This window comes from Hemibagrus wyckioides, linkage group LG03 (genome assembly GCF_019097595.1).
Source record: "Hemibagrus wyckioides isolate EC202008001 linkage group LG03, SWU_Hwy_1.0, whole genome shotgun sequence".
Taxonomy (NCBI): Eukaryota; Metazoa; Chordata; class Actinopteri; order Siluriformes; family Bagridae; genus Hemibagrus; species Hemibagrus wyckioides.
Window position 1 is genome coordinate 29,072,261 of NC_080712.1, and position 25,158 is coordinate 29,097,418.

The window sequence follows — 25,158 nt, forward strand, 5'->3', positions numbered from 1 at the left end:
CTTTTTTTCCAACAAAGATGAGTCGACTTTCTCATTTCTGAAAATGAAACTTGAGGTTTAGGCAGCTTGAGGGCCTTCTTCTCTAGTCTGCCAGCTTAGATAACATACAATGGATTGTCCAGGATTTTTTAGAAATTAAATAAAAAAAATGTTCATAGTATTTTTAACTGTGCATACTGAGCATATTGTTGTGATGGAGCTCCTTTTCTCCACTCCACTGTAATTAGTTATTGCCTATTATAATTGTTTAGCCATATACATGAAACGTAAAGGACAGAAACATTTGTTCATCAAGTCTTTATCAGTTGAGGTGTAAATGAACCTGCTGTGTTCCGTACTGTTAGACCATTGTATTATTACAAGTCTTTATCAGTTGAGGTGTAAATGAACCTGCTGTGTTCCGTACTGTTAGACCATTGTATTAGGCTGATGAGTTTTACAGTATAAAAATGTATGAAAAACAACTCAAATAAATTCACAACTCACATTCTAAGCAGCCTTTTATTAGCATCTACAAATACAGCCTGAGCAATAAGGCACACTTTTAAATTAAATCTCTCGACAAAGTCTGGGATAAAGGATAAGATGTGGTCTCTATTTTTCAAGTATGATCTCTTTTAGCAGGTATTCTCAATTAAAATCATGCCTTACAACCAAGGCTGACTCAACACTATAAGTTTGCACTCATGAGGCTTGAGGAAAGTGACAAAAAAGGAGTTAGCATGCAAAGAAAAAGTATTTTATATAACCAGTATTAAATATCTAAATTAATTAGAGAGTTTTGTATAATTAATCTGTGCGATGGCTGGATCCGAATTGACAGCACATGTTTCTCCAGGTTCTAAGGAATGCCAAACCAAATCTGGGCGGTGTGTGACTGGATTTCTACAGGCAGGTGTTCTCCACAATTCGGATAGTGCTTGTCCAGGGCTGATTCCACACCTTCAGGTTGCACACACGAGGCTTTAGGGAAGACGCAAAGGTATGAAAGTTAGCTTGATTGAATGTCAGCAATATACATAGTGATCAACAGGAAGAAAGGACATGGAGTCAGCATTGTGTTAAGGTGAATTATAATAATACTGTACTTACGTTTGCAACATTTGGGTCTGGATGGACGTCACACACCTTCTCAATACCACCTTTTTTGCAGGACGTCCTAGCCATCTCAACGGTGAAAATATAGTTCACACCAGAAACAACCTTTTGTGTGCGAGAAGATGAAGTAAATGTAATTAAACATGTGTTACTGGGTGGGGAGAAAAAAAAGAAGAACCACACCATGAGTATTAATCATGCAGGAAAAGCTGTGTTATGTGTCTACATTTTTTTGTGGCACATTTTATTTCTAGACTAAAGAAGAACTATATCCCAGGTTTGTTTTAAAGACTAAAAGACAGGGGTATACTAGGTGGACATTATTGCAAACAAAAAGGTTCCTGGAGAAAAACAAGTGGACTATTATTTCGTAAGACTATAATTTAGTAAGGCAGAATTGCTGAGACCAAGAGTCATTCTGTTAATCCCTCCCTTCTCTCTCTTTTTGCATTTCTTGGTGTATGGCCATGTAAACTGGAATTTTTTAAAAATGATAACTAATATTAATTGTAAACAATTGATACACTGTATGGTGTGGATGTCATTTTGATCATTTTGATGACTATGTTAAACAAAATATATTCATATAAACATAGACAACATCCGGAAATAGATAGATAGATAGATAGATAGATAGATAGATAGATAGATAGATAGATAGATAGATAGATAGATAGATAGATAGATAGATAGCAAAAACGTATACAACATCTGGAATAGCAGGCCCATTTTTTCACTAGGCCTGCAGAGTGTAGGCTTGTGAAACTTTTAACCACTCCATATTTTGTTGTGATTTTGGTCATTTTTAAAGTTTTCCTACCTGCTTCTGTGCCTTGATCACCTTCGAAACCTGACTCAGGTACAAGTCGTTGCTCGCTTTGTTGTGCTGAGTGACGGCGAAATTCAGGGCATTCTGGACATCATCACTGTTCACGTCCGCATCGATCGGCCCTCCTGTTAAGCCGAGACTGGTTACGGTCATGAAGACCGCCAGAAGTGGAGCTACAACCTTCAGAAACATGTTTTTATTTCAGATCCTAGCTCTGAGATTTGCGGAACCGCCGCAGATCTGAACAGTACAGAGGAAAACACCGTTACATAAACAGAGCTGACTTAGTGGGCGGGGCGTGTGTCCAGTCACGTGACAAGACACTAAATAGCGTCAGATGTGCTCTGTCAGTCATAGTGGTGAAACAAATCCCCCCCCTCTATGTGTGTGCATATATATATATATATATATATATATATATATATATATATATATATATATATATATATGAAGTGAAGAAAGCTCAACAAAGGTTCTTCTTCCTAAGAAAACTCAGCAAATCCCAAGTACCCTCTCAGCTCCTAGTAAATTTCTACAGGAGTACAATAGAGAGAATTCTCTGCCACTGTGTAGGAACCAAGTTTCCCAATCTAGCCGCCTACACAAAAGGGCTAGCAACATCAGGGACCCAACCCACCCAGTACACAGACTGTTTGTGCCCCTCCCATCGGGCAAAAGATACAGGACAATAAAGACATGCACAAACAGACTAAGGAACCTGCATCACCAAGCCCCCCCCAACACACACACAGAAATATAATGGCTTATAGTTAAGATGTTAACCACCCCCCTTCTCCACCAAGTAGCTGCTAAACACTTTACAACCAGAACTGTACTACTGTTATTATAATCTGTGCAATACTTCCCCTCATTAATACCTGTTTGCACTGTAACTGTTTTTGCACTACTATTCATGTCCCACTGTATTTATTCACTCACTCACTCACTCACTCACTCACTCACTCACTCACTCTGTATTTGTTCATCTTCTGTATTTCTCTGTATATTTTTTATTCTTATATAGTATATTTTTTAAATAATATTTTTGATATTTTTATTTTATATCTTTTATATTTTTATAATGTAAATTTTACACACCCCAATCAAATTTCGTTGTATCACTACAATGACAATAAAGACTCTTTATCTTTATCTTATATCTTTATCTTAGTTCAAAGGGAAATCAAACCAACATCAATACATTGTAACTGTATAAGGTTTAAGCATAAGAGAATACAGAGTAGAAAAATAATACACGGATCAGGCATAACATAATGACCACCTGCCTAATATTGTGTTGGTCTCCCTTTTGCTGACTAAACAGCTCTGACCCATCAAAGCACTGACTCCACTACATGGCACCAAAGATGTTAGCAGCAGATCCTTTAAATCCTGTAAGTTTAGGACTTAAAGGATACTTACAGGACTTAAAGGACACTTTTGACAGATACTGCACAGTGCATGGCTACATGTCTTGCACAGTCTATGCACAATTCCCGACAGCTCACAATGTCCCAGTTCTTCTATCTGTTACATGCTCATTAATAGAGAATCTCTGGAATGATCTCTATCAGCACTTATAACTGGACGTTCCAGCTGCAGCCAATAACTAACCTCTCTGCACAGTTGTAGTAGAAAGGAGAAAACAACATTCCTCATGCCATTCAGAAAGCATTCAGAAAAAAACTTTATTATAATGATTTCAGTAAATGATATCCAGTAGTACACACAATTTAATAAGTTCTGTTACATTTCTTCTCCTAGAACCATCCTTTTCTAATCTCAAAGCCTAGGTTATTGGTGTCAGTTGATAGAATATGTTCAAGAAATAACCCTACATATACATATATATCTCAAAATGCAGCCTAATTATTAAAGCACTTATATATATTTTTTAAATCTCTTAAACTAGCTCAATGGTTTTGATTGTATGTGATCTTTATGTGCAGGTATTCTCAGTCAGTGTCATGCAGTTCACCCAAGGCTGACTCCACACTACCAGCTTGCATTCACGGGGCTTGAAAGAAGTGAAAAAGAGGCAGAAAAGTTAGGATGCATGAGAAAACAAATATATATTTATATTTATAACAGGTACATGAATCATAGATATTTATGTAACCAACTTGTGCAATGTTAGCGTCTGGATTGATGGTACATGTAGTTTCAGGTTCTGGTTCAGGTTTTTTTACAGGTAGTCTCGGCCATCTCAACGTTGAAGATGCATTTCATACCAGGAACAACCTAAAGGATGAAAAAAAAAACTTTAGAAAAAATACAAACACAAGGGCTGGAACTCATTAGAACCTTTTAGAGGCACCCATCACCACATTGGGAGGTAAAAGGAGGGAAGAAACCCAGAGTACATGGAGGAAACCTACATGAAAATGGGGTGAACATCCAAAACCTGACACTGATAGTAAACCAAACACAGGATTGATACCTGCTATCAGAATACTTAACAACCTTAATAACCTTAACTCACCTTTAATGAGACTGTGTATTCAACATTACATGAACTTATAACTGGACCACAGCTGGTCCAAAATTAGAAAGGTTATGTATGGGGGCATTTTAGGCCCAGATTTGTTCCAGATACCAAACAGTATAAAATGTACAGCTGGGCATTTTGGCCCAATATACACATACCATGACAATAACTGGAACCTAGTATGTGCCCAACTACGTGTGTATTTGGTGTATTCATCACACACCTAATAGCTGCATCAGATGTCTCTCTATCTCTCACTCACTCACACACACACACACACAGATTTTATTTGTATCAGTACCTTTGTAAATTTGAGTACCTGATGAAATATCTTACCTGTGTCTGGACACTGATCACCTTAACAACTCGGCTGGTGTAAATGCTCTTGCTCGCCACGTTGTACTGAGCGACTGCGAATCGCAGAGCATCCTGGACTTCCGGGCTATTTATGTCCGCATCCACCGGCGATCCGACAAGGTCCAAGCTCTCCACAGCCAGAAAGACTGCGAAGAGTGATGCTACAACCTTTACAATCATGATTATCGAGGTATGAAAATACAATCCTCTGGGGAACCCGTAAACGATCCAAGGTTAAATATTGGAGGTAGTGGGACGGGTGTGTCAGCAAAACAAAGGGTGTGTGTCTGTTTGTATCAGGAGTTCCGTGTTTGAGCCACATGTTTGGATGTGAAACCACACTTTGGCCAATAGTTCATTTGTCTTGGTGAAAACTGATGTCTGATACATGCAAAGGTGTACTTAGTCTGAAATCCTTAGCTGACTCAATTATCACACATCCAGCAGGTTTCCTTTTGGTTACTGAGGTCAAATTTAGATTTAAGTTATGTGTAGGCATAGCATTTAATGGCTGTATTAATAACCTTGGAAACTGAAGTTTCTCTGTGTAAAGTTATAAAATATCAGTAAAATATCTTACCTGCATCTGGGCCTTGATCACTTTAACAACTTGTCTGATGTAAATGCTGTCGCTCTCTGAGTTCTGCTGAATGACTGCACACCAAAGGGCATTTTGGACTTCTGGGCTGTTTATGTCTGCATCCATTGGGGCTCCAAGAGGGGCAGAGTTTGTCACGGCCAAGCAGACTGCCAAGATTGAGGCTACACCCTTTATAAACATGATTGTAAAGCTTTGAGCTTATCCTGTGATATGAAAGTGCAGTTGTCTTGAGACACTGTGAATTTTTATAAGACAATACTGATTGTAGTTGGAGGAGCATGTCTGGAGAACAGAGAAAAATCGATGACCATCTGTGTGCTTCCATCTTGATTTTTGTGTTTAGGCCATAATGATTAACGGGCCCTGTTTGAATATGATAAAAGTTAATAATCTAAGGGATAAATGCTGCACAGCCAGTTCTTTATCAGACCTGGTGATTTTTAATATCTAGTCAGGGCCATGGGTCAGAGACATGGGCAATATAATTATATTTAATTACTCATAATAGATTGATGCCTCCTTTTGGGACAAATGGACAAGAAAGTAAAATATATACAGCTACTATATTTTAATTATTTTTATCTCTATGTGAGAATTGGTTTGTCAGCTTTCCCTGTTTTGCCTCTTAGAATAATACTAGTAGGTTGACTGGCTTTACTAAATTTTGCCCCTAGGTATGAATGAGTGTGTTAATATTTGTTCATGGCACCCTGTGATGGACTGGTATCCAACTAAGCATATATTCCCAACTTCTCCCAGGACAGACTTCATCTCCACAGCAACCTGGATGAGATGCAGTACATGTTGCAGCACTATAAGAGATTTACAAGACCTCTCCATTAGTCAGCAACTATATCAGTCAAACATTGTACAATGCCATGTGTTCTTCACTGTGACCCACATTCAACAGACCTTTAACACCTTGAGCAGCTTTTTTTGTGATGAAACATTTAAGCAGGATTTTCATGTTTACTGAAAGTACTTTCCACACCCCAATGTAATATTTAATTAAATATTTACTATTAAAAATGGGTTCTGTTGAATTCAACTTCTGTTGAAACCTGCCCTGAAACTTGCATGTGTCCAGTCAAGTGACAAGAAATGAGGTGAATATATCATTCGTTTCATATATATATATATATATATATATATATATATATATATATATATATATATTTACACTACTCACAAATTTATGGAAAATGTAAAAAGTTCACCCTACAGTGATATTATATCATGAAAGTAGGGCATTTAAGTAGAAGCATGCAATGGTGATTTCCTCATCTCAAACAATTTATTGAAACAAAAGCAAACAACAGTGGTGGGTATACCACAACAAAAAATGTCAGTGTCTCAATAATCTGTCATGTGCCCTTGACCATCAATTACAGCTTGACAATGACGTCTCATGCTGTTCACGAGTCGACTTATTGTCTGCTGAGGCATGGCATTCCACTCTTCTTCAAGGGCGGCCCTCAGGTCATTGAGGTTCCTGGGTGCAGGGTTACGAGCCTCTACACTGCGACTCAGCTGATCCCATAGGTTTTCTATGGGATTCAGGTCTGGAGAAAGTGCAGGCCACTCCATTTGAGGTACCCCAGCCTCCAGCAGCCGTTCCCTAATGATGCGACCTCGATGAGCTGGAGCATTGTCGTCCATGAAGATGAAATTAGGCCTGTGTTGTTCATGCAGGGGCACAATGACTGGATTAATGATGTTATTCAGGTAGTACTGGCTTGTCACTGTACCATTCACAAGATGTAGGGCAGTTCTGTATTGAGTAGACACACCTGCCCAGACTGTAACACCACCACAACAGTGGCTGATGCATAGCGCTCTCCTTGACATCTCCAACATCGTTGGCGTCCATCATTTCTGCTCAACATGAATCAACTTTCATCAGAGAACAGCACTGAGGCCCACTAGTCCCTCGTCCAGCGTAAATGCTCCCTGGACCGACTCCTGTGCCTGCTGGTGTGGTCAGGTACCCTTGCAGGTCATCTAGCACGCAGACCACGCTGATGTAAACGGTTTCGAATGGTCTGACGTGACACTTGGGTGCCTCTCACCTCCCTTAAATGTGCCTGGAGTTGAGTGGCATTCATCATCCAGTTCCGCAGGGCACTATTCACAATGAAGCGGTCATCAACATGGGATGTGGCCAAAGGATGTCCACTTCTATGCCTTTCTGTAACTCTTCCAGTCTCTATGTATCTCTGTCGCAACCTGCTGATGACACTCTGTGACACTCTAAGCTCAGTGGCCACTTCCCTCTGAGAACATCCTGTTTGAAGCATCGCAATGGCAAGGTACTGTTGATCAATTGTTAGGTGTTGTCTTGGTCTCATGATGTCAAAATGTGAACAGCATGATGAAGAGGACTGTTTAAATACCAATTCTAATTGAACCAGAAAATTTATTGGTCAATTCATGGATCAAACACCAGTTTGAATTGAATTTTGCCGTTAAGCACCTTGTTAGAGAACAGCAAGTTATGCAAAAGGTACTGAAACACTGAACAGTTGGACATGTGCATTCAAAAGTGTAGAGAAGGTCAAATTAAGTTCACCTGTAAAGGTTATAGTGCATTTTAGGTGCATCCTGAAATTTCACCCAAAAGCCCAATATCCTTAACTTTTTGTGAGGAGTGTATAGATACACTATATTGCCAAAAGTATTCGCTCACCTGCCTTGACTCGAATATGAGCTTAAGTGACATCCCATTCCTAATCCATAGGGTTCAATATGACATCGGTATAACAGCTTCAACTCTTCTGGGAAGGCTGTCCACAAGGTTTAGGAGTGTGTTTATGGGAATTTTTGACCATTCTTCCAGAAGCGCATTTGTGAGGTCACACACTGATGTTGGACGAGAAGGCCTGGCTCTCAGTCTCCGCTCTAATTCATCCCAAAGGTGTTCTACTGGGTTGAGCTCCAAACTGTTCCCACAAAGTTGGGAGCATGGAATTGTCCAAAATGTCTTGGTATGCTGAAGCATTCAGAGTTCCTTTCACTGGAACTAAGGGGCCAAGCCCAGCTCCTGAAAAACAACCCCACACCATAATCCCCCCTCCACCAAACTTTACACTTGGCACAATGCAGTCAGACAAGTACCGTTCTCCTGGCAACCGCCAAACCCAGATTCGTCCATCAGATTGCCAGATGGAGAAGCGCGATTCGTCACTCCAGAGAACGCGTCTCCACTGCTCTAGAGTCCAGTGGCGGCGTGCTTTACACCACTGCATCCGACGCTTTGCATTGCACTTGGTGATGTATGGCTTGGATGCAGCTGCTCGGCCATGGAAACCCATTTCATGAAGCTCTCTGCGCACTGTTCTTGAGCTAATCTGAAGGCCACATGAAGTTTGGAGGTCTGTAGCGATTGACTCTGCAGAAAGTTGGCGACCTCTTCGCACTATGTGCCTCAGCATCCGCTGACCCCGCTCCGTCAGTTTACGTGGCCTACCACTTTGTCGATGAGTTGCTGTCGTTCCCAAACACTTCCACGTTCTTATAATACAGCTGACAGTTGACTGAGGAGCGAGGAAATTTCACGACTGGATTTGTTGCACAGGTGGCATCCTATCACAGTTCCACGCTGGAATTCACTGAGCTCCTGAGAGCGACCCATTCTTCCGCACACGGCACCGCCTTCAGGATACAATGTTTGAACCATTGGGTGCACATGGTCCTCCAGAATGGTTCGGTAGGCCTTGGCAGTGACGCGCCCATCTAGCACAAGTATTGGGCCTAGGGAATGCCATGATATTGCAGCCCAAACCATCACTGATCCACCCCCATGCTTCGCTCTGGGCATGCAACAGTCTGGGTGGTATGCTTCTTTGGGGCTTCTCCTGACCGTAACTCTCCCGGATGTGGGAAAGACAGTGAAGGTGGACCACAGCCCAAGATTTTCGCTGCTGGCACCATTGAAACCGACGTTTGGCATTGGCACGTGTAGCGAATTTAGCTCAAAATTTAAATATTTAAGTGTAATTATAACTGGTTATAATTAATTATAAATATTCAGATTGGGGTTTTAGAACTAACTGTCAGAGAATCAATAACACAATTATTTGATTTGTTTGTCCAGCGAACAGACAGTATAATTATGCATTAATTCCAGGGAAATCTTCCTGGCCAAGAAAGAATAACTGCTTTATAAAGTACTAGCTGTAATTTAGCATGTAGCAAGAGCAATGTTCAGGGAGCAAAGTACAGAGACAATCACTCGTGAATAAAATGCATTTAATAAAACAAAAACACACAACACATACTAACTACGACACATACATAAAAGACAGGATAAGGATTATGGAGAGGGGATAAGTAGGCAAAGAGAGATTGAGATTAAGGAAGGGAATACGGAGGAAATCAGAATGAGAGAGAGAGAGTGAGAGAGAGAGATAAGGAAACAGAGAAGAGATCAAATATGGCAAGTTTCAGATCGAGTTTTGGTTACCACGTGACCAAGAGAATGAGACCTTGAGAATCGTCAAGGTAATTAGGATTCGCCTTAATAAAGGGGCTTCAGCTTAAAATTGCCGATCTAAAATAATTATTAACTTTTACTTGCATTGGTTCGTTGATAAGAGTCCTGATGTAGTGGATTCAAGGAGGTTCGGGGATTCAAAGTCCTCGGAGTAAGCAAGAGATCCTGCTGGAACGAAAAAGGTTTCGGTGGTGCAAACAAAAGTTCTTCAGTTGAAGCTGCCGGCAAAGTCTCAGAAGAAACTGAAAGTCTTGTCCCGAAGAAAGATCGGAGTCGAGTTGGGCGACGATAGAAGAGGTTGTGCTGGGAAGAAAAGGCGCACGGGGGCCCCTCCCGACCGCAGAGCGGAGATGGGGTTGGCCCCCGTGGAGCCAAGCCGAGCTGAGCAGAGCAAAAAGCTGAGCAAAAAGCCAAAAGGCTGGACAAAAAGCCAAAAAGCTGGACAAAAAAGCCACGATAGATGGGTGCTTAGGGTTTTTATTGATCCCTTGGTCGTGCCCAGTTTTTCAGAGTGACCAATCCAATACCTGAAACTTTTGGATTGAAAAGTTTCTTTGTCTCCGCTTGGTCACTCATTTGCATACTTTATGGTGAAGTCAGGAATGGATAAAGATTCAATTAAAGTAACGTAGGCTCATATTATGTACTTGGATGACCACATGGCATACACTATTGCTTATAAAAGTAAAAGCGGATCATTTTGATAGTAGACACGAAAGAGACAGTATGGGAGGAAAGGAAACTGGGTATAAGCAATTAAACATACATGCTTATCTTATAAAACATGTTCTATTTCATGAAAACACAGAACAACAGGTCATGAGTGGTGATACAACCATAAAAATATAAAGGCAAAAAGGGGAATACATATACAGGTGTGTTAGGCATGGGTCAGGTAGGGTTTTACTATTGTTTTATTGAAACTTGAATCAAGGAACTCTCCTTATGTGTGTGCGTGTGGGGGTCAGGATGAGCGTTTCCAGACGCTTTGGGTGTGTGTTTGTGTGTGTATGTGTGTGTGTGTGTGTGTATGTACATGTGTGTGTGTGGGTGTGTGTGTGTGTGTGTGTCTTCAGTCAGAACTTTGGTCATCCCCCAGTCAAGGCATTGATTTGGTTTAGATTAGGGAATTCTTGTTGACTTTTAAAGGCAGTAAAACTGCTAGGCGCAGGGTGATTTGCATGTTAAGGTCACAAGTTGATGGGAAGTTCCAGGGGTGTGAGGCTGGGCTGATGGTCTGCAGAACTCCAACAATCATGGAGGCAGGATTCCTCCTTTGTCTCCAGTCTCGTTGGGGGGGGTCATTGGTTATCCAGAGCCATCAGACATCCTGGAGCCTGGCTCCATGAGTTACAGCATGTTGGCTGAGGTATAATGAAATGACTATAAGTAGTGATAGCTCAGTTGTGAGCTGTGTAATAGTTAATTGAGTTTTTGAGAAGGATGCAACGGACCCCATGAGCAAGTGACCTGGAGACGATACACACGAGTGACCAAAGGTTTGGCTATAGCAGCCCGGCCATGTACATTGACCCTGTGGAGCTCCCGACGGACAGTTTCGGTGGAAACAGGAGAGTTGAGATGCACATTTAATTCTGCAGCTGTGGTTTTATGTTTTTTGGATACAATCCGGGTTAGCACCCTTACATCCCTTTCAGACAGCTTCCTCTTGCATCCACAGTTACTCCTGTTGGATGTGGTTCGTCCTTCTTGGTGGTATGCTGACATTACCCTGGATACCGTGGCTCTTGATATATCACAAAGACTTGCTGTCTTAGTCACAGATGCGCCAGCGAGACGTGCACCAACAATTTGTCCTCTTTTGAACTCTGATATGTCTCCCATAATGTTGTGTGCATTGCAATATTTTAAGCAAAACTGTGCTATTACTCTGCTAATTAAACCTTCACACTCTGCTCTTACTGGTGGAATGTGCAATCAATGAAGATTGGCCACCAGGCTGGTCAAATTTAGCCATGAAACCTCCAACACTTAATTGGCAACACTTAATATATATATATATATATATATATATATATATATATATATATATATATTCAGAGTATATAAAAACAGTTTAACCAACACAAGTACATTATAACTGTAATGGATTTAAGTAGTAAAGAGTACAGATTTAAAAAAAAAAAAAGATCAGGCATAACATTATGACCTAATATGGACTCCACTTGATCCCTGAAGTTGTGCTGTGGTATCTGGCACCAAGATGTTAGCAGCAGGTCCCTTAAAACTTTGAAAGTTGTGAGTTGGGGCCTCCAAAGGACTTAAAGGATACTTTTGATAGATACTGACCACTGCAGACTGGGAACACCCCAGAAGAGCTGCAGTTTTGGAGATTCTCTGTTCCAGTGGTCTAGCCATCACAAATTGGCCCTCGTGAAACTCTCTCAAATTCTTACGCTTGCACATTTTTCCTGCTTCTAACACATCAACTTTGAGGACAAAATGTTGACTTGCTGCCTAATATATCCCACCCACTAACAGGTGCCATGATGAGGAGATCATGAGGTTATTCACTTCACCGGTCACTGCTCATAATGTTATGCCTGATCAGTGTAGACGCAGCACTCCTAATTTTGCTCCTATTTTTTTTCTATGTTCATATCAGATCCAGAGCCAAACTATCATACAATTCATTCACCACCGTTCACTTAAATTTCAGCAGCACAGTGCATGGCTACATGTCTTGCCCAGTCTATGCACAATTCCCGACAGCTCACAATGTCCCAGTTCTTCTATCTGTTACATGCTCATTAATAGAGAATCTCTGGAATGATCTCCATCAGAACTTATAACTGTATGTTCCAGCTGCAGCCAATAACTAACCTCTCTGCACAGCTGTAGTAGAAAGGAGAAAACAACATTCCTCATGCTACAGTCAACAACCAATTCAACACTTTATGAAGATATCATGCTGCTACATGCAGCAGTAAAGAAAACCTTTGACACAAAGTCATAGTATTATGGTTATTATACAAATATATGGTAGTATAAAGGTAGTATATCTTAAAGTGGCCTAGCTCTGCTCTGAGACTTTTTTTCCAACAAAAATGAGCCGTGTTATTGTTTTCTAGTCCGTGGTGATACATGAGTCAGATGAAGCGTAAGTGGGCCAGCACTAATTTTGCTATCAGAGCTAGGTCATACTGGAAGTATTCATTATTATCATACTGGAGTCATGAAAACATTTCATTGCTCATACAAGAGGTTTTAGCACATATATCAAATATATTTAGGTGATTACTCATAGTCCAATATCAAGTCTTCTGAAACAAATAACCCAAACAAATAAAGAAATCTGTTTAGTGACCAAAAACATACTTCTTAAATGCATATCTGAAAGGTACACTCTGAATGCGCGATCAGCTTGAACATACATGTGCATCACCTACAGGACAGATGAACAAACTGCAGTTTATTACAAAAAAAATCCAACTCATGGTTTTATCATATATAAAGTGTTGTGCATTAGTATTCACCCCCCATCCTGGTTCATCTGGTATATATACATTTCCAGTTCTCTTTCCAAAAAAACCCTAAATTTAGTTCATATATTTAACTAAATTAATAATCTGTAATAAATCAGTTTTTTTTGACACAATAAGGAAATAAAGGGCATAAAGTTGCAAAAATATTTACAAATAAGTGATGCAACAAGCATTCACCCCTGTTGTCCTAAAACTCCTAAATTAGTTATTTTGGAAAGAGAATATCAATATTTATTGATCTATTTTGCCCCCTAATGGAATAACAGAGAAAGTCTCAGACTTTCTTTACAGTCAATACAGTACACAAGATGATTTTAATCTAGAACAGGGCTGTAAAATCTGTTAGTGGGCATGTTCGATAGATTAAACCTGATTAAATATACAAATAAAGAAATGCAGTAGGCCTGCAAGAGGCATAATTTCACACTACCCAGATTTAAAGCAGATCCATAGACTAAACTCCAGCAAGATTGTCCCAGGATCTCACCTCCAGATCTCTGTGCTTATAGTGTAGTTAACTGGCTGGTAGTTTTCCCAGTTATCCCAATTGGCTAATCCTGTTTCTCATCAGCTGATATAATGTGTTTGAACAATGGAATGCATTCAGAAAAAAAATCTTTATTATAATGATTTCAACAAATGATATTAACCAGTAGTACATACAATTTAATAAGTTCTGTTACATTTCTTCTCCTAGAACCATCCTTTTCTAATCTCAGAGCCTAGGTTATTGGTGTCAGTTGATAGAATATGTTCAAGAAATAACCCTACATATACATATATATCTCAAAATGCAGCCTAATGATTAAAGCACTTATATATATATATATATAAATCTATATAAATCTCTTAAACTAGCTCAGTGGTTTTGATTGTATTTGATGTTTATGCACATCTATTCTCAGTCAGTGTCATGCTGTTCACCCAAGGCTGACTCCACACTACCAGCTTGCATTCACGGGGCTTGAAGGAAGTGAAAAAGAGGCAGAAAAGTTAGGATGCAGGAGAAAACATATATATTTATATTTATAACAGGTACATGAATCAGAGATATTTATGTAACCAACTTGTGCAATGTTAGCATCTGGATTGATGGCACATGTGGCTTCAGGTTCTGCTTTTTTACAGGTAGTCTCGGCCATCTCGACGTTGAAGATGTAATTCAAACCAGCAACAACCTAAAAGAAAAAGAAAAAGAAAAAGAAAAAAAAACTTTAGACCACACACACATTGTTTGACTTTTGCTCACATGATGAAGCCAAGTGCATTATTTCAGAAAGTACTTTATCCTCATCTGCATTGTGGAGCCTATCCTGGAAAAAATGCAAACACAAGGGCTGGAACTCATTAGAACCTTTTAGAGGCACCCATCACCACATTGGGAGGTGGAAGAAACCCAGAGTACATGGAGGAAAACTACATGGAAATAGGGTGAACAACCAAAACCTCACACTGATAGTAAACCAAACACAGGATTGATACCTGTTATGAGAATACAACTTTACCTCACCCTTAATGAGACTGTGTATTCAACATTACATGAACTTATAACTGGACCACAGCTGGCCCACAATTACAAAGGTTATGTTTGGGGGCATTTTAGGTCCAGATTTGTTCCAGATACCAGACAGCATAAAAATGCACAGCTAGGCAATACACTTACTATGAAAATAACTGGAACCTGGTATGTATCCAATTATGTGTGTATTTGGATCATCACACACCCAATACACAAAAGGTATCGTTTAGTGCGTAAGCACATGTGTATGAAGGTGCACTGGGTGTAGGTAAGTGTGTGAGCAGGTATTTTGCTGTTAGGCATTTTTTCAGATTTTACTAAAAGAGCCAAAAGGTTTCCTTCTGTTAGTGTGTGTGTGTGTGTGTGTGTGTGTGTGTTATTCAGAGAGTTGTCATGAACATTTTACTTTAATAGCTTACAGCAATGTTAATTCCCTAAAGAAATATTAAGACCTGCGTCAGATGTCTGTCTCTCTCTCTCTCTCTCACACACACACGCACACACACACACACACACACACACTCACACAGAGAGAGAGAGAGAGAGAGATTTTGTTGATCATTACCTTTGTAAATTTGAGTACCTGATGAAATATCTTACCTGTGTCTGGACACTGATCACCTTAACAGCTCGGCTGGTGTAAATGCTCTTGCTCTCTGCGTTATACTGAGCGACTGCGAATCGCAGAGCATCCTGGACTTCCGGGCTGTTTATGTTCGCATCCACCGGCGCTCCGACAAGGTCCAAGCTCTCCACAGCCAGAAAGACTGCGAAGAGTGAAGCTACAACCTTTACAATCATGATTACCGAGGTATGAAAATACAATCCTCTGGGGAAATCGTAAACGATCCAAGGTTAAATACTGGAGGTAGTGGGAGGAGCGTGTCAGCAAAACAAAGCGAAAGGGGACGTGTCCGTTTGAATCAGGATTTCCGTGTTTGAGCAGCAATGATTACGACAAACTTTATGTTTGGATATTTGTTTTGGGAGATAAATCGGCACATCAAAGGGGAAATTCTGCACGTATACCATATGATATATTGCTAAATCCTCATCTCTCAAATGTCAATGATGAGATAAAGTTCTTTAGCAAACCTGGTGCTTTTATCAGTCTGCTTTTCCACAACAGCAAGGCCAAGGATTAGAAGGGAATATTGGAGGATTATGTTGAACCATTAAACAGGAGATCATTTAATCTTGTACTTAATTATGTGCACAAAACTTAATAAAAGAAAAGCTCCTAAAACCATACATTTGATGACATCAAATAGGTAACATTCCATAAGAGGACTAAACCTTCAAAATTCACCAAACATTAAATAAGCACAGTGAAATTAAAGTACAAATAACAACACAGTAAAACAGAACATTCAGGAGTTAATTTATTACAGCAATACCAACATTCACAGATTTTAGAAAATCTTTATTTTTCATCTTGTGTGTCTGAAAAGTCAGTCTTAGGTCTAAGAAACTTTGTATGAAGGTATGTACAGTATACTCCTATTATCCCAGTCTACTATATTCCCCCTTTGTCATAAAAACATTAAAAGAAATCCAGCACTTACTCACGTTATTTAAACATAGTTAGTCAACTAAGCTTAACTTTTCCTCTACGGTATTTTAAAACTGTCCTGATGAACCTGAACCATGATGTCAGTTAAACGTACACATGATTTACACTACCTTCGTTTATTATTACAGCAGTGTATCTTAAACACGTTTGCTTAATAAATATGTGGGATATATTAGTCTTGACAAGCTTATAAAAAATACGGACCAGTTCATCTTGTAAGAAGTCACATTATTAAGTAGCTCTGTCCTGATTACGTCTTGTTTCAGTATACCCTAATGCTGTTAAATTATTTACAATAAATTGATGCCTCACAATTGTTTGATTAATGGGTAAAGACACGTAGCATTTAGATTTAGTTAAACTGTATGGAAATCAGTTCACTTCCACCTCCCAAAAACATGCTATGCCAGGCTATGTTAAGTTGTCTCTAGGTGTGAGTGAGTGAGTGAGTGACTGAGTGAGTGAATGTGTGTGTTCATAGTGCCTTGTGGTGGACTGGCATCTTCTGCAACTGTGTTTCCCGGATAGGCTTTAAACCTGACTCTAATGTTTCATAGTTTTATCTGTCATGTTAAGATTTTATTAGGCTGATGAGTTGGCTTTATTAGGCTGATGAAAAATTTGGTACAAATAAGCACTCAAAAATTCAAAATAAATTCACAACTCAAGCTTTTATTCATCTCCAAATACAGCTTGATGAATAAGGCAGCATTTTAAATGAATCTCTCGACAGATTCTAGGCTCCAGAATAGGATGTTATGTCTCTTAGCAGGTATTCTCAGTTAGCGTCATGCTCTGCATCAACCAAGGCTGGCTCCACACTACAGGTTTGCATTCATGAGGCTTGAGGGACGTGACAACGAAACAGAAGAGTCAACAGACAAAGAACACACACATACACACACATGTGATTTCTATATACATTCTAAATAGCATTAACCTGTGCAATGGCTGGGTCTGAATTGACAACACATGTTTCTTCAGGTTCCTCTTTTATGCAGGAAGTGATGGCCATCTCAACAATGAAGGTGTATTTTATACCAGAAACAATCTAAACAAAAGAAAAAACTTAAATCATCACAAACTTTAAAATAACACATCACTTACACTTAGAGCCTTTCCTGGGAACACGCACTTGAAACCACACTTTGGCCCATAGTTCATTTGTCTTGGTGAAAACTGATGTCTGATACATGCAAAGGTGTACTTAGCCTGAAATCCTTAGCTGACTCAGTTATCACACATCCAGCATTTAATGGCTGTATTAATAACTGGCTGTATAAAAAAGAAGTTTCTTTCTGTAAAGATATAAAATACCAGTAAAATATCTTACCTGCATTTGGGCCTTGATCACATTAACAACTTGGCTGATGTAACTGCTGTCACTCCCTGAGTTATGCTGAACGATTGCAAAGCAAAGGGCATTTTGGACTTCTGGGCTGTTTATGTCTGCATCCATCGGGGCTCCGACAAGGGCAGAGTTTGTCACGGCCACGCAGACTGCCAAGAGTGAGGCGACTACTTTTATAAACATGATTGTGAAGCTTTGAGCCTGTCGTGTGATATGAAAGTGCAGTTGTCTTGGGATGCTGTGAATTTTTATAAGACAATACTGATTGTAGTGGGAGGAGCATGTCTGGAGAACAGAGAAAAATGGATGAGCATCTGTGTGCTTTAATGAGGATTTTTGTGTTTAGGTCAAAATGATTAATGGGCTCTGTTTGAATATGATAGATGTAAATAATCTAATGTATATAATCTTGGAGTTCAGCCAAAAAAAAGTTGTCCCTAGGTGTGAATAAGTGAGTGAGTGAGTGAGTGAGTGAGTGAGTGAGTGAGTGCTCATAGTGTCCTGTGGTGGACTGGCATCTTCTGCACAGTGTTCCCAGGATAGGCTTTAAACCTGCTGTGTCTCTGAGTTTTCCGCATGTAGTGTAAATGCAGGTTCTGTGGTCCTCTTTGTCATTTCTGAAAATGCAAATTTGTAAGTCTAGTCAAATTGAGGGCCTTCTTCTGTAGTCCTCCTGCTTAGATAACATTACAATAGATCATCGAGGAGAAAACAGTGGAGGGATTCATAAATAATCATGAGTCCTATCTCCACTTCACTGTAATTAGATATTAATTGTAATAATCGTTTATTTGTATCTACTGAAAGTGTTTTGAAACCTGTCTGTAATATTTCATAATCTTATCTAACATGTTAAGAAACATAAAAACAGAAACTTATCATGTTTGTTTTTTATGTTAAAAAATACTTAATGCCTATTGATAAGGTGTTTTTGACATTTTATCGTCACTGAAGTCTTTATCAAGTGATGTGTTAATGACCCTGCTGTGTTCTGTATTGTTAGAATTCTTCTGCTGATGATGTCTACAGTAGAGAAAGTGCTACAAATAACAACTCAACAAAATTAATTCACAACTTTTATTAGCACCTCCAAATAGTATGTTTGTGTAGCACGAGGTCCTGGAGAAACGTTGTTTCATTTTACTATGTACTGTGTCAGCTATATGTGGTTGAAATGATAATAAAGCTTCTTGAATCTTGAAATTCTCATATCACCACTGTGAATGTCCCACAGCCAGTACTTTATCAGACCTGATTTTTAATATCTAGTCAGGGCCATGTGTCACAGACATGGGCCATGTAATTATATTTAATTACTCATAATAGATTGATGGAACTAATTAACAAGAAAAACTAATGGGCAAGAAAGTAAAATATGTACAGCTACTACATTTTGATTATTTTTATCTCAGTGTGTGAGAATTGGTTTGTCAGCTTTCCCTGTTTTGCCTCTTAGAATAATATTGGAGGGTTTACTGGCTTTATTAAATTTTGCCTCTATTTATGAATGAGTGTGTTAATGTTTGTTCATGGTATCCTGTGATGGACTGGCATCCAACTAAGGATATATTCCCAACTTCTCCCAGGACAGACTTCATCTCCACAGCAATCCTCTCCATTAGTCAGCAACTATATCAGTCAAACATTGTACAATGCCATGTGTTCTTCACTGTGACCCACATTCAACCTTTAACACCTTGAGCAGCTTTTTTGTGATGAAACATTTAAGCAGGATTTTCATGTTTACCGAAAGTACTTTCCACACCCCACTGTAATATTTGATTAGATATTTACTATAAAAAATGGGTTCTGTTGAATTCAACTTCTGTTGAAACCTGCCCTTTAATGTTTCACAGTCTTATCTTAAACACAAGAGCAGAAGAATGTTTGTTTTTTATGACAAAAAATACTTAATGACATTTTGAAGTACTTTCCTATTTGTTTTCGAGAGTAGACATTTCCATTTCATTAGAAGTGAAATCTTTATCAAACAGCAACTAGCACATTGATTGCCATTAAAGTATTATCAAGAAAAACAAGGTACAGAAAAGAGTCAATAGTGTATTGTGTAATGTGGGTAGATCCATTGGTAGACATGGTCAAGTATGTTCCTTAAAACATTATTCAGTTGAATAAGTTATAACACACTATAACTGGGGTAAAAATATATACATGAGGTCCTAGAACCAGAAATCATTATTTGGGGCAAAAATCTCCAAAATTGCTTAGTCAGATTTTTTCCAATAATAGTTTTTAATGCTTGAGGTAAAAAGATAAAACTGGGAATTCAGCCAAAAAAGTTAAACTTTCTCTCATCAGACCAGAGAAAGGTTTCCATCAAGGTCTCAAAGACCTTTAATTACCTTCTAACTGCTATTTACTCAAAGTGTCTAGCCACTCTGCCATAAAGACCTGATGGACCCAGTGTTTCTGAGATGGTTGTCCTTCTGCCAGCTTCTTCAATCTCTGTGGATAATGGCCATTGTGTTCTCAGTCACCTTCCTGACAGACCTTTCTGTCCTGGTTACTCAGTTTGGCCGGTCAGTGCTAGGAGTCCAGAGTCCTGGTGGTTCTAAACTTATGCCTGTTTACGATTATGGAGGCCACCATGTTCCTGGGAAAATTCAAAGCTTTAGAAATGGTTTTATTCACTTGCCCCAGATTATGTTTTGGTACAGTTTGAACTTGGAGGTCTACTGAGAGTTCCTTGGCTTGAATTTTGGATTGAACAATATTAGAATAGGTATAACACTACACTTTTACACGGTCATTTATCAATATGTGAATTAGTTTATGTATAGATCTCATAAAGAATGAAGTCTGCACTCATTTGGTGCTGTTCAGACATTTCCTCCAACAAGAATATGTATGACATGAACTGTGCATTGTGGGACCTTATACACACAGGTGTGCACCTGGCTGAAGTGAACATGCGACAGGTGAACTTCAGTTAGGTTCTTTAGACATCTCACAATAATTAAAGCACACAGGATAAACCTGAGTTTAATGTGGAATGCCTTTAGCAATGGGATCGAATACTTATCAAGATAAGAAATTCCAGTTGTTGATTTGTAATAAATCACGGTTTTGCTGAATCTATTTTTTTGTGTAGATTAATGGGGGAAATGAGTCCAGTTTAAATTAACAATAAAATGTGCAAACCAAAGGGTTCTGAATAATTTCTGAACTCACTGTACAGCCTTTGTGCAATTTTTGTACAGCCATGGTAAGTACAGCCATGGTAAGTACATTGGATCAGTAAATAAAGGCGCATATCATATCAACAGAGATGCACTCAAGTCACTCTGACCAGACATCATACCATCTCTGGAACAAACATTTCTTTCTAAGCTATTAATTAAAACATATTTACATAACAAGGTAACAGAATTTACTAATGCTAATGTAACATTTGATCCATCCATCCATCCATCCATCCATCCTTCCTTTACAGCCTATCCCAGAAGACGCAGGACACAAGGCAAGATACATCCTCGATGCCAGTATCCTGTAAGCCAGGATGCCAGTCTATTGCAGGGTACACACACACACACACACACACACACACACACACACACACACACACACATATATATATATATATATACACATACACATACACTCACACGGGACAATTCAGACATACCAATCAGCCTACAACACATGTTTTGGACAGGAAGAGGAAACCACTGAGGCATGCCGTGAACAAAACTCCACACAGGGCAGAGACGGGATTAAAAACCCCAAACCCTGGAGGCAAACATGCTAACCACCAAGCCACCATGCTCCCTACCTTTTGATTATGATGATTATTTTTGGTATCACAAGTTTAATTACTTACATCTCTGGACTCACTGGTATCACTGGTATGTTATCAATTATACAGTTTAGCAGTCTTAAATTTAACATTCAGTTTAGCATTTTAAATTTGGTCTGGAAATATTTTGGCAATGTTACACTATATTGCCAAAAGTTTTGGGACATCTGCCTTTACATGCACATGAATTTAATATGGAGTTGGCCCGTTCTTTGCATCTATAATAGCTTCAAATCTTCTGGGAAGGCTTTCCACAAGGTTTAGGAGTGTGTTTATGGGAATTTTTGACCATTCCTCTAGAAGCACATTTGTGAGGTCAGACACTGATGCTGGACTAAAAGGTCTGGCTCGCAGTCTCTGCTCTAATTCATCCCAAAGGTGTTCTTTCAGGTTGAGGTCAGGACTCTGTGCAGGACAGTCAAGTTCATCCAAATCCAAATCACCAATCTCACTCATCTATGGACCTTGCTTTGTGTACTTGTGTACTACAGTCATGTTGTTCCCCCAATAAAGATTCCCACAAAGTTATATATATATATATATATATATATATATAAATAATGTGTGTGTGTGTATTCCATAATATTAGCCAGCCTGTAAATAATAGCAGCAGAAAACACTGGCAAGGGGGGACTTAATAAAAAGGACACGTTATTTTGCAACTATTTTTATATTTATTTAAATAAAGCTAGCTCGAAATGATTAGTGTAATTACAAAACACTCGCTCTGTTTTTCTCCCCAGTACTGATCGCTACTCGATCCGTACAGGAAACACGGTTTGTACTGCGCATGTGCGGCTTGTTCTGCTAAAAGGACTACTAACCGTTAGCATGTATCGGTAACCTAGCAACGTACTGACGTAAACGGACGTACGTGTGTATATATAGGCCCCTCAACATATCGGCAGCACAGATCTCCGTGTTTGGGACACAGTCCATAGGGCTTGTACTGCGCATGTGCGGAGATACGTCTACTTCTTGTCTAAAGTATGACGAAACGATTTATTTATACGGCAGGTATTTATAATGCTGTTGTTATAATACTACTACTACTACTAATTACAATGTTATTAAAGTGTTGTTAGCAGTCTATACGGCCGTTTACGTTAGTACGTTGCTAGGTTACCGACACACGCTAACGGTTAGTAGTCCTTTTAGCAGAACAAGCTGCACATGCGCAGTACAAACCGTGTTTCCTGTATGGATCGAGTAGCGACAAGCCTATAGGGGCTACATATACGCCAGTTCAAAAAGCACTTCCGGTTTCTCGTTCCCATGATGCATCAGCGGGGGGAAATTCAATTCAAACACTTGGAGAAATGGGTGAGGAGGGACTCGGAAAAGAAGGAGAATTGAATAAATTTATGACTGTTGTCACAAAACCCGATAGTCGCGTTGAAATCCAGGCTGATGGACAGACCGAAGGAAGAGACGGAGAGACGGAGAGCTCGGGCGGGTTGTGTCCGAATCTCCCGGTCAACACCGCTGCCTTTACAGCTGCTGGACATGAGGACGCGTCTCAAACCGCAGCTAATATTAGCGAGGAGACTCTACACGGAGAGGACGTGAAGGAAAACAGAGATAGCACAGAGGACGCAGAAAGCCAGCAGGACAAAAGTAAGTCTAGAGGTTTAAGGGAGAACTTCTCTAGCTAGATCTTCTGCGCTACTCTTAGCCCAGGCGCGTCTAGCTCGTTTAGTCCAGGGTCACGTGGACCAGACAAACAAAACAAAACAATTTAGTAGGCTAATAACACATCAACATTTTTTATTGTGTGTTCATTTATCTGTATTTATCTGAAAGGTTGTAGAAATTGTCCTACACATTTTCCTACACATGGTTTTACCCCAGTGTCTTTAACTAAACTAAATACACTTGAAAGGTTCACAGCTTGGACACATGAGCGGCCAGCAGGAGTCTGACTCCAGACAAGTGTCTGTACAGCAGCCTGTGTGTGATGATGACAATGATGAGGAAATCATGAGGAGAGCCAGAGAGGAAGGCCGTGTGGACGTGGTTTTTCCAGGATGTGTGACACAGGACGGCTGTTGCAGATTCGTCTGCGAGCTCCTCAAGTGTGTCCTGTACCAGAGACAACAGCTGCCCATGACCTATGACCAGATGGTCTTCTTCCAAAAGCAGCAGCTGGCAACCACACAGGTGTGTGTGTGAAAGAGAGAGAGAGAGTGTGTGTCTGTGAGTGAGTGAGTGTGTGTGTGTGAAAGAGAGCGAGCGTATGCATGTGTATGAGAACGAGAGATTGTGTGTGTGAGAGTGCCAGTGTGTGAGAGCGAGCTTGTGTGTATGTGAGCGAGAGAATTTGTGTTAGTGTGTGTGTGTGAGTGTGTTAGTGTGTGCGAGAGAGCGAGCTTGTGAGTGAGAGAGTGTGTGTGTGTGAGGGCACACAGAATAAGTGAAACAGTTTTGTATTAGAGGATTATGTAATTATGAGAATCATTAAACAAAGAGTCAGTGAACATCTTTACAAGATCATGATTTCCACAATATAAAGACTGTCAGCTGGTCAAGCCAGGCATGTTTTATTACTAATAGTATCTTTAATTTTTTACATCTAGGTGATGTGCTCAGTAACATTTTCCCTAACATACATGATATGATGATCAGGTTTGTGTTTGATCTGATGTTAGACAGTATATTTTTTTTTTTAGGATTTTAAACCCATTATGGCACAAAATCAGAGAAAGGGTGAATATGAATATACAGTAATCTGAAACAAATAAATTGTCCAGCTTTGTGCTGTTTTTCATTCATTCACTCATCTTTGGTAACCACTTTTATACTACTCACAGTCGTGAGCAGAATTATTATATTGTGTCAAGTTCTGATTTATAAATTTGCTGTCATATTTATTAGTAAAGCTCATGACTGCTACTCTCTGTCCGTAGCTGGAGGAAGGAGCAGTTAGGAAATCCATCAGGCCATCAGGAGACTCAACGTGGCAGCGTTGCCAGAGGACACTACGAGACCTGGACGAGGTGCTGGGCCACCTGGAGGTGCTCTTCTCTCTCAGTTACGTTCCCCGTGTGCTCTTCATCCTAGGAAGCTCTGGGATTCTTCCCACAGAGTTATACGAGATCAACATGGAGGCTTTGGTGCAGGGAGGCAGTGACAGGAGTTTGAGAACTTCTCAGTGTTTGAGGCGGCTGTTTCGTACCCTTTTCGTAGCGGATTTGCTTTCTGATGTTAAGCCGGTGCGCCTCATGGGCACCACGATCATGGCGCTCGCCCATCGGGACTGCGGCGTCGAATGGTTCAAGCCGAAAGTCGACTACAGAGTTCCGAAGAGAGGAAAGAGACAGGTCATCTCATTAGCCAGCGCCGCTTCGGGAAGTGGCCAAGCGAAGGCGGACGCTAGAGACTGGGATGATTATATATGGTTTCAGACACCTGTGACTATTAAGGGTTTCTGTAAATGACACTGTCTTAACGGCAGGTAAAAGCATGGTGCTGAAATTTCAGGGACTGATGGACTACACCTGATGAAAGCCTCAAAATTGGGCGAGTTT

General features: G+C 39.8%; 4 protein-coding genes and 1 pseudogene across 4 annotated transcripts; 1 reads left to right on the top strand and 4 right to left on the bottom strand.

Annotated features, from left to right (window-relative positions):
- Positions 1-482: 482 nt before the first annotated feature.
- Positions 483-2,228, bottom strand: LOC131351345 (cystatin-like). Its single transcript, XM_058386749.1, has 3 exons — positions 1,919-2,228; positions 1,093-1,203; positions 483-963 (listed from the first exon to the last, which is right to left on the bottom strand). The coding sequence occupies exons 1-3, from the start codon at positions 2,117-2,119 to the stop codon at positions 886-888; spliced, it is 390 nt and encodes a 129-aa protein (XP_058242732.1). The 5' UTR covers positions 2,120-2,228; the 3' UTR covers positions 483-885.
- A 1,418-nt stretch (positions 2,229-3,646) lies between these two features.
- On the bottom strand, positions 3,647-5,019 carry LOC131351096 (cystatin-like; annotated as a pseudogene).
- An 8,950-nt stretch (positions 5,020-13,969) lies between these two features.
- Positions 13,970-15,781, bottom strand: LOC131345028 (cystatin-like). Its single transcript, XM_058377662.1, has 3 exons — positions 15,491-15,781; positions 14,439-14,549; positions 13,970-14,334 (listed from the first exon to the last, which is right to left on the bottom strand). Exons 1-3 carry the CDS (start codon positions 15,689-15,691, stop codon positions 14,257-14,259), a joined length of 390 nt encoding a protein of 129 aa, XP_058233645.1. The 5' UTR covers positions 15,692-15,781; the 3' UTR covers positions 13,970-14,256.
- A 1,447-nt stretch (positions 15,782-17,228) lies between these two features.
- LOC131345034 (cystatin-like) lies at positions 17,229-17,997 on the bottom strand. Its single transcript, XM_058377675.1, has 3 exons — positions 17,797-17,997; positions 17,404-17,514; positions 17,229-17,306 (listed from the first exon to the last, which is right to left on the bottom strand). The coding sequence occupies exons 1-3, from the start codon at positions 17,995-17,997 to the stop codon at positions 17,229-17,231; spliced, it is 390 nt and encodes a 129-aa protein (XP_058233658.1).
- Positions 17,998-22,527: 4,530 nt separating this feature from the next.
- mad2l1bp (MAD2L1 binding protein) lies at positions 22,528-25,123 on the top strand. Its single transcript, XM_058386401.1, has 3 exons — positions 22,528-23,248; positions 23,514-23,791; positions 24,538-25,123. Exons 1-3 carry the CDS (start codon positions 22,951-22,953, stop codon positions 25,066-25,068), a joined length of 1,107 nt encoding a protein of 368 aa, XP_058242384.1. The 5' UTR covers positions 22,528-22,950; the 3' UTR covers positions 25,069-25,123.
- The last annotated feature ends 35 nt before the right edge of the window (positions 25,124-25,158 follow it).

Coding starts and splice junctions, on each gene's coding strand:
- LOC131345028 (XM_058377662.1), bottom strand. CDS start 15,691: ATGATTGTAAAGGTTGTAGCTTCACTCTTCGCAGTCTTTCTGGCTGTG. Junction 14,550..15,490: donor TGATCAGTGTCCAGACACAG/GTAAGATATTTC, acceptor TTTTTCTTTTAG/GTTGTTGCTGGTTTGAATTA. Junction 14,335..14,438: donor CAGATGCTAACATTGCACAA/GTTGGTTACATA, acceptor ACTTCCTTCAAG/CCCCGTGAATGCAAGCTGGT.
- mad2l1bp (XM_058386401.1), top strand. CDS start 22,951: ATGGGTGAGGAGGGACTCGGAAAAGAAGGAGAATTGAATAAATTTATG. Junction 23,249..23,513: donor AGAAAGCCAGCAGGACAAAA/GTAAGTCTAGAG, acceptor TACACTTGAAAG/GTTCACAGCTTGGACACATG. Junction 23,792..24,537: donor AGCAGCTGGCAACCACACAG/GTGTGTGTGTGA, acceptor CTCTGTCCGTAG/CTGGAGGAAGGAGCAGTTAG.
- LOC131345034 (XM_058377675.1), bottom strand. CDS start 17,997: ATGTTTATAAAAGTAGTCGCCTCACTCTTGGCAGTCTGCGTGGCCGTG. Junction 17,515..17,796: donor TGATCAAGGCCCAAATGCAG/GTAAGATATTTT, acceptor TCTTTTGTTTAG/ATTGTTTCTGGTATAAAATA. Junction 17,307..17,403: donor CAGACCCAGCCATTGCACAG/GTTAATGCTATT, acceptor ACGTCCCTCAAG/CCTCATGAATGCAAACCTGT.
- LOC131351345 (XM_058386749.1), bottom strand. CDS start 2,119: ATGTTTCTGAAGGTTGTAGCTCCACTTCTGGCGGTCTTCATGACCGTA. Junction 1,204..1,918: donor TGATCAAGGCACAGAAGCAG/GTAGGAAAACTT, acceptor CGCACACAAAAG/GTTGTTTCTGGTGTGAACTA. Junction 964..1,092: donor CAGACCCAAATGTTGCAAAC/GTAAGTACAGTA, acceptor TCTTCCCTAAAG/CCTCGTGTGTGCAACCTGAA.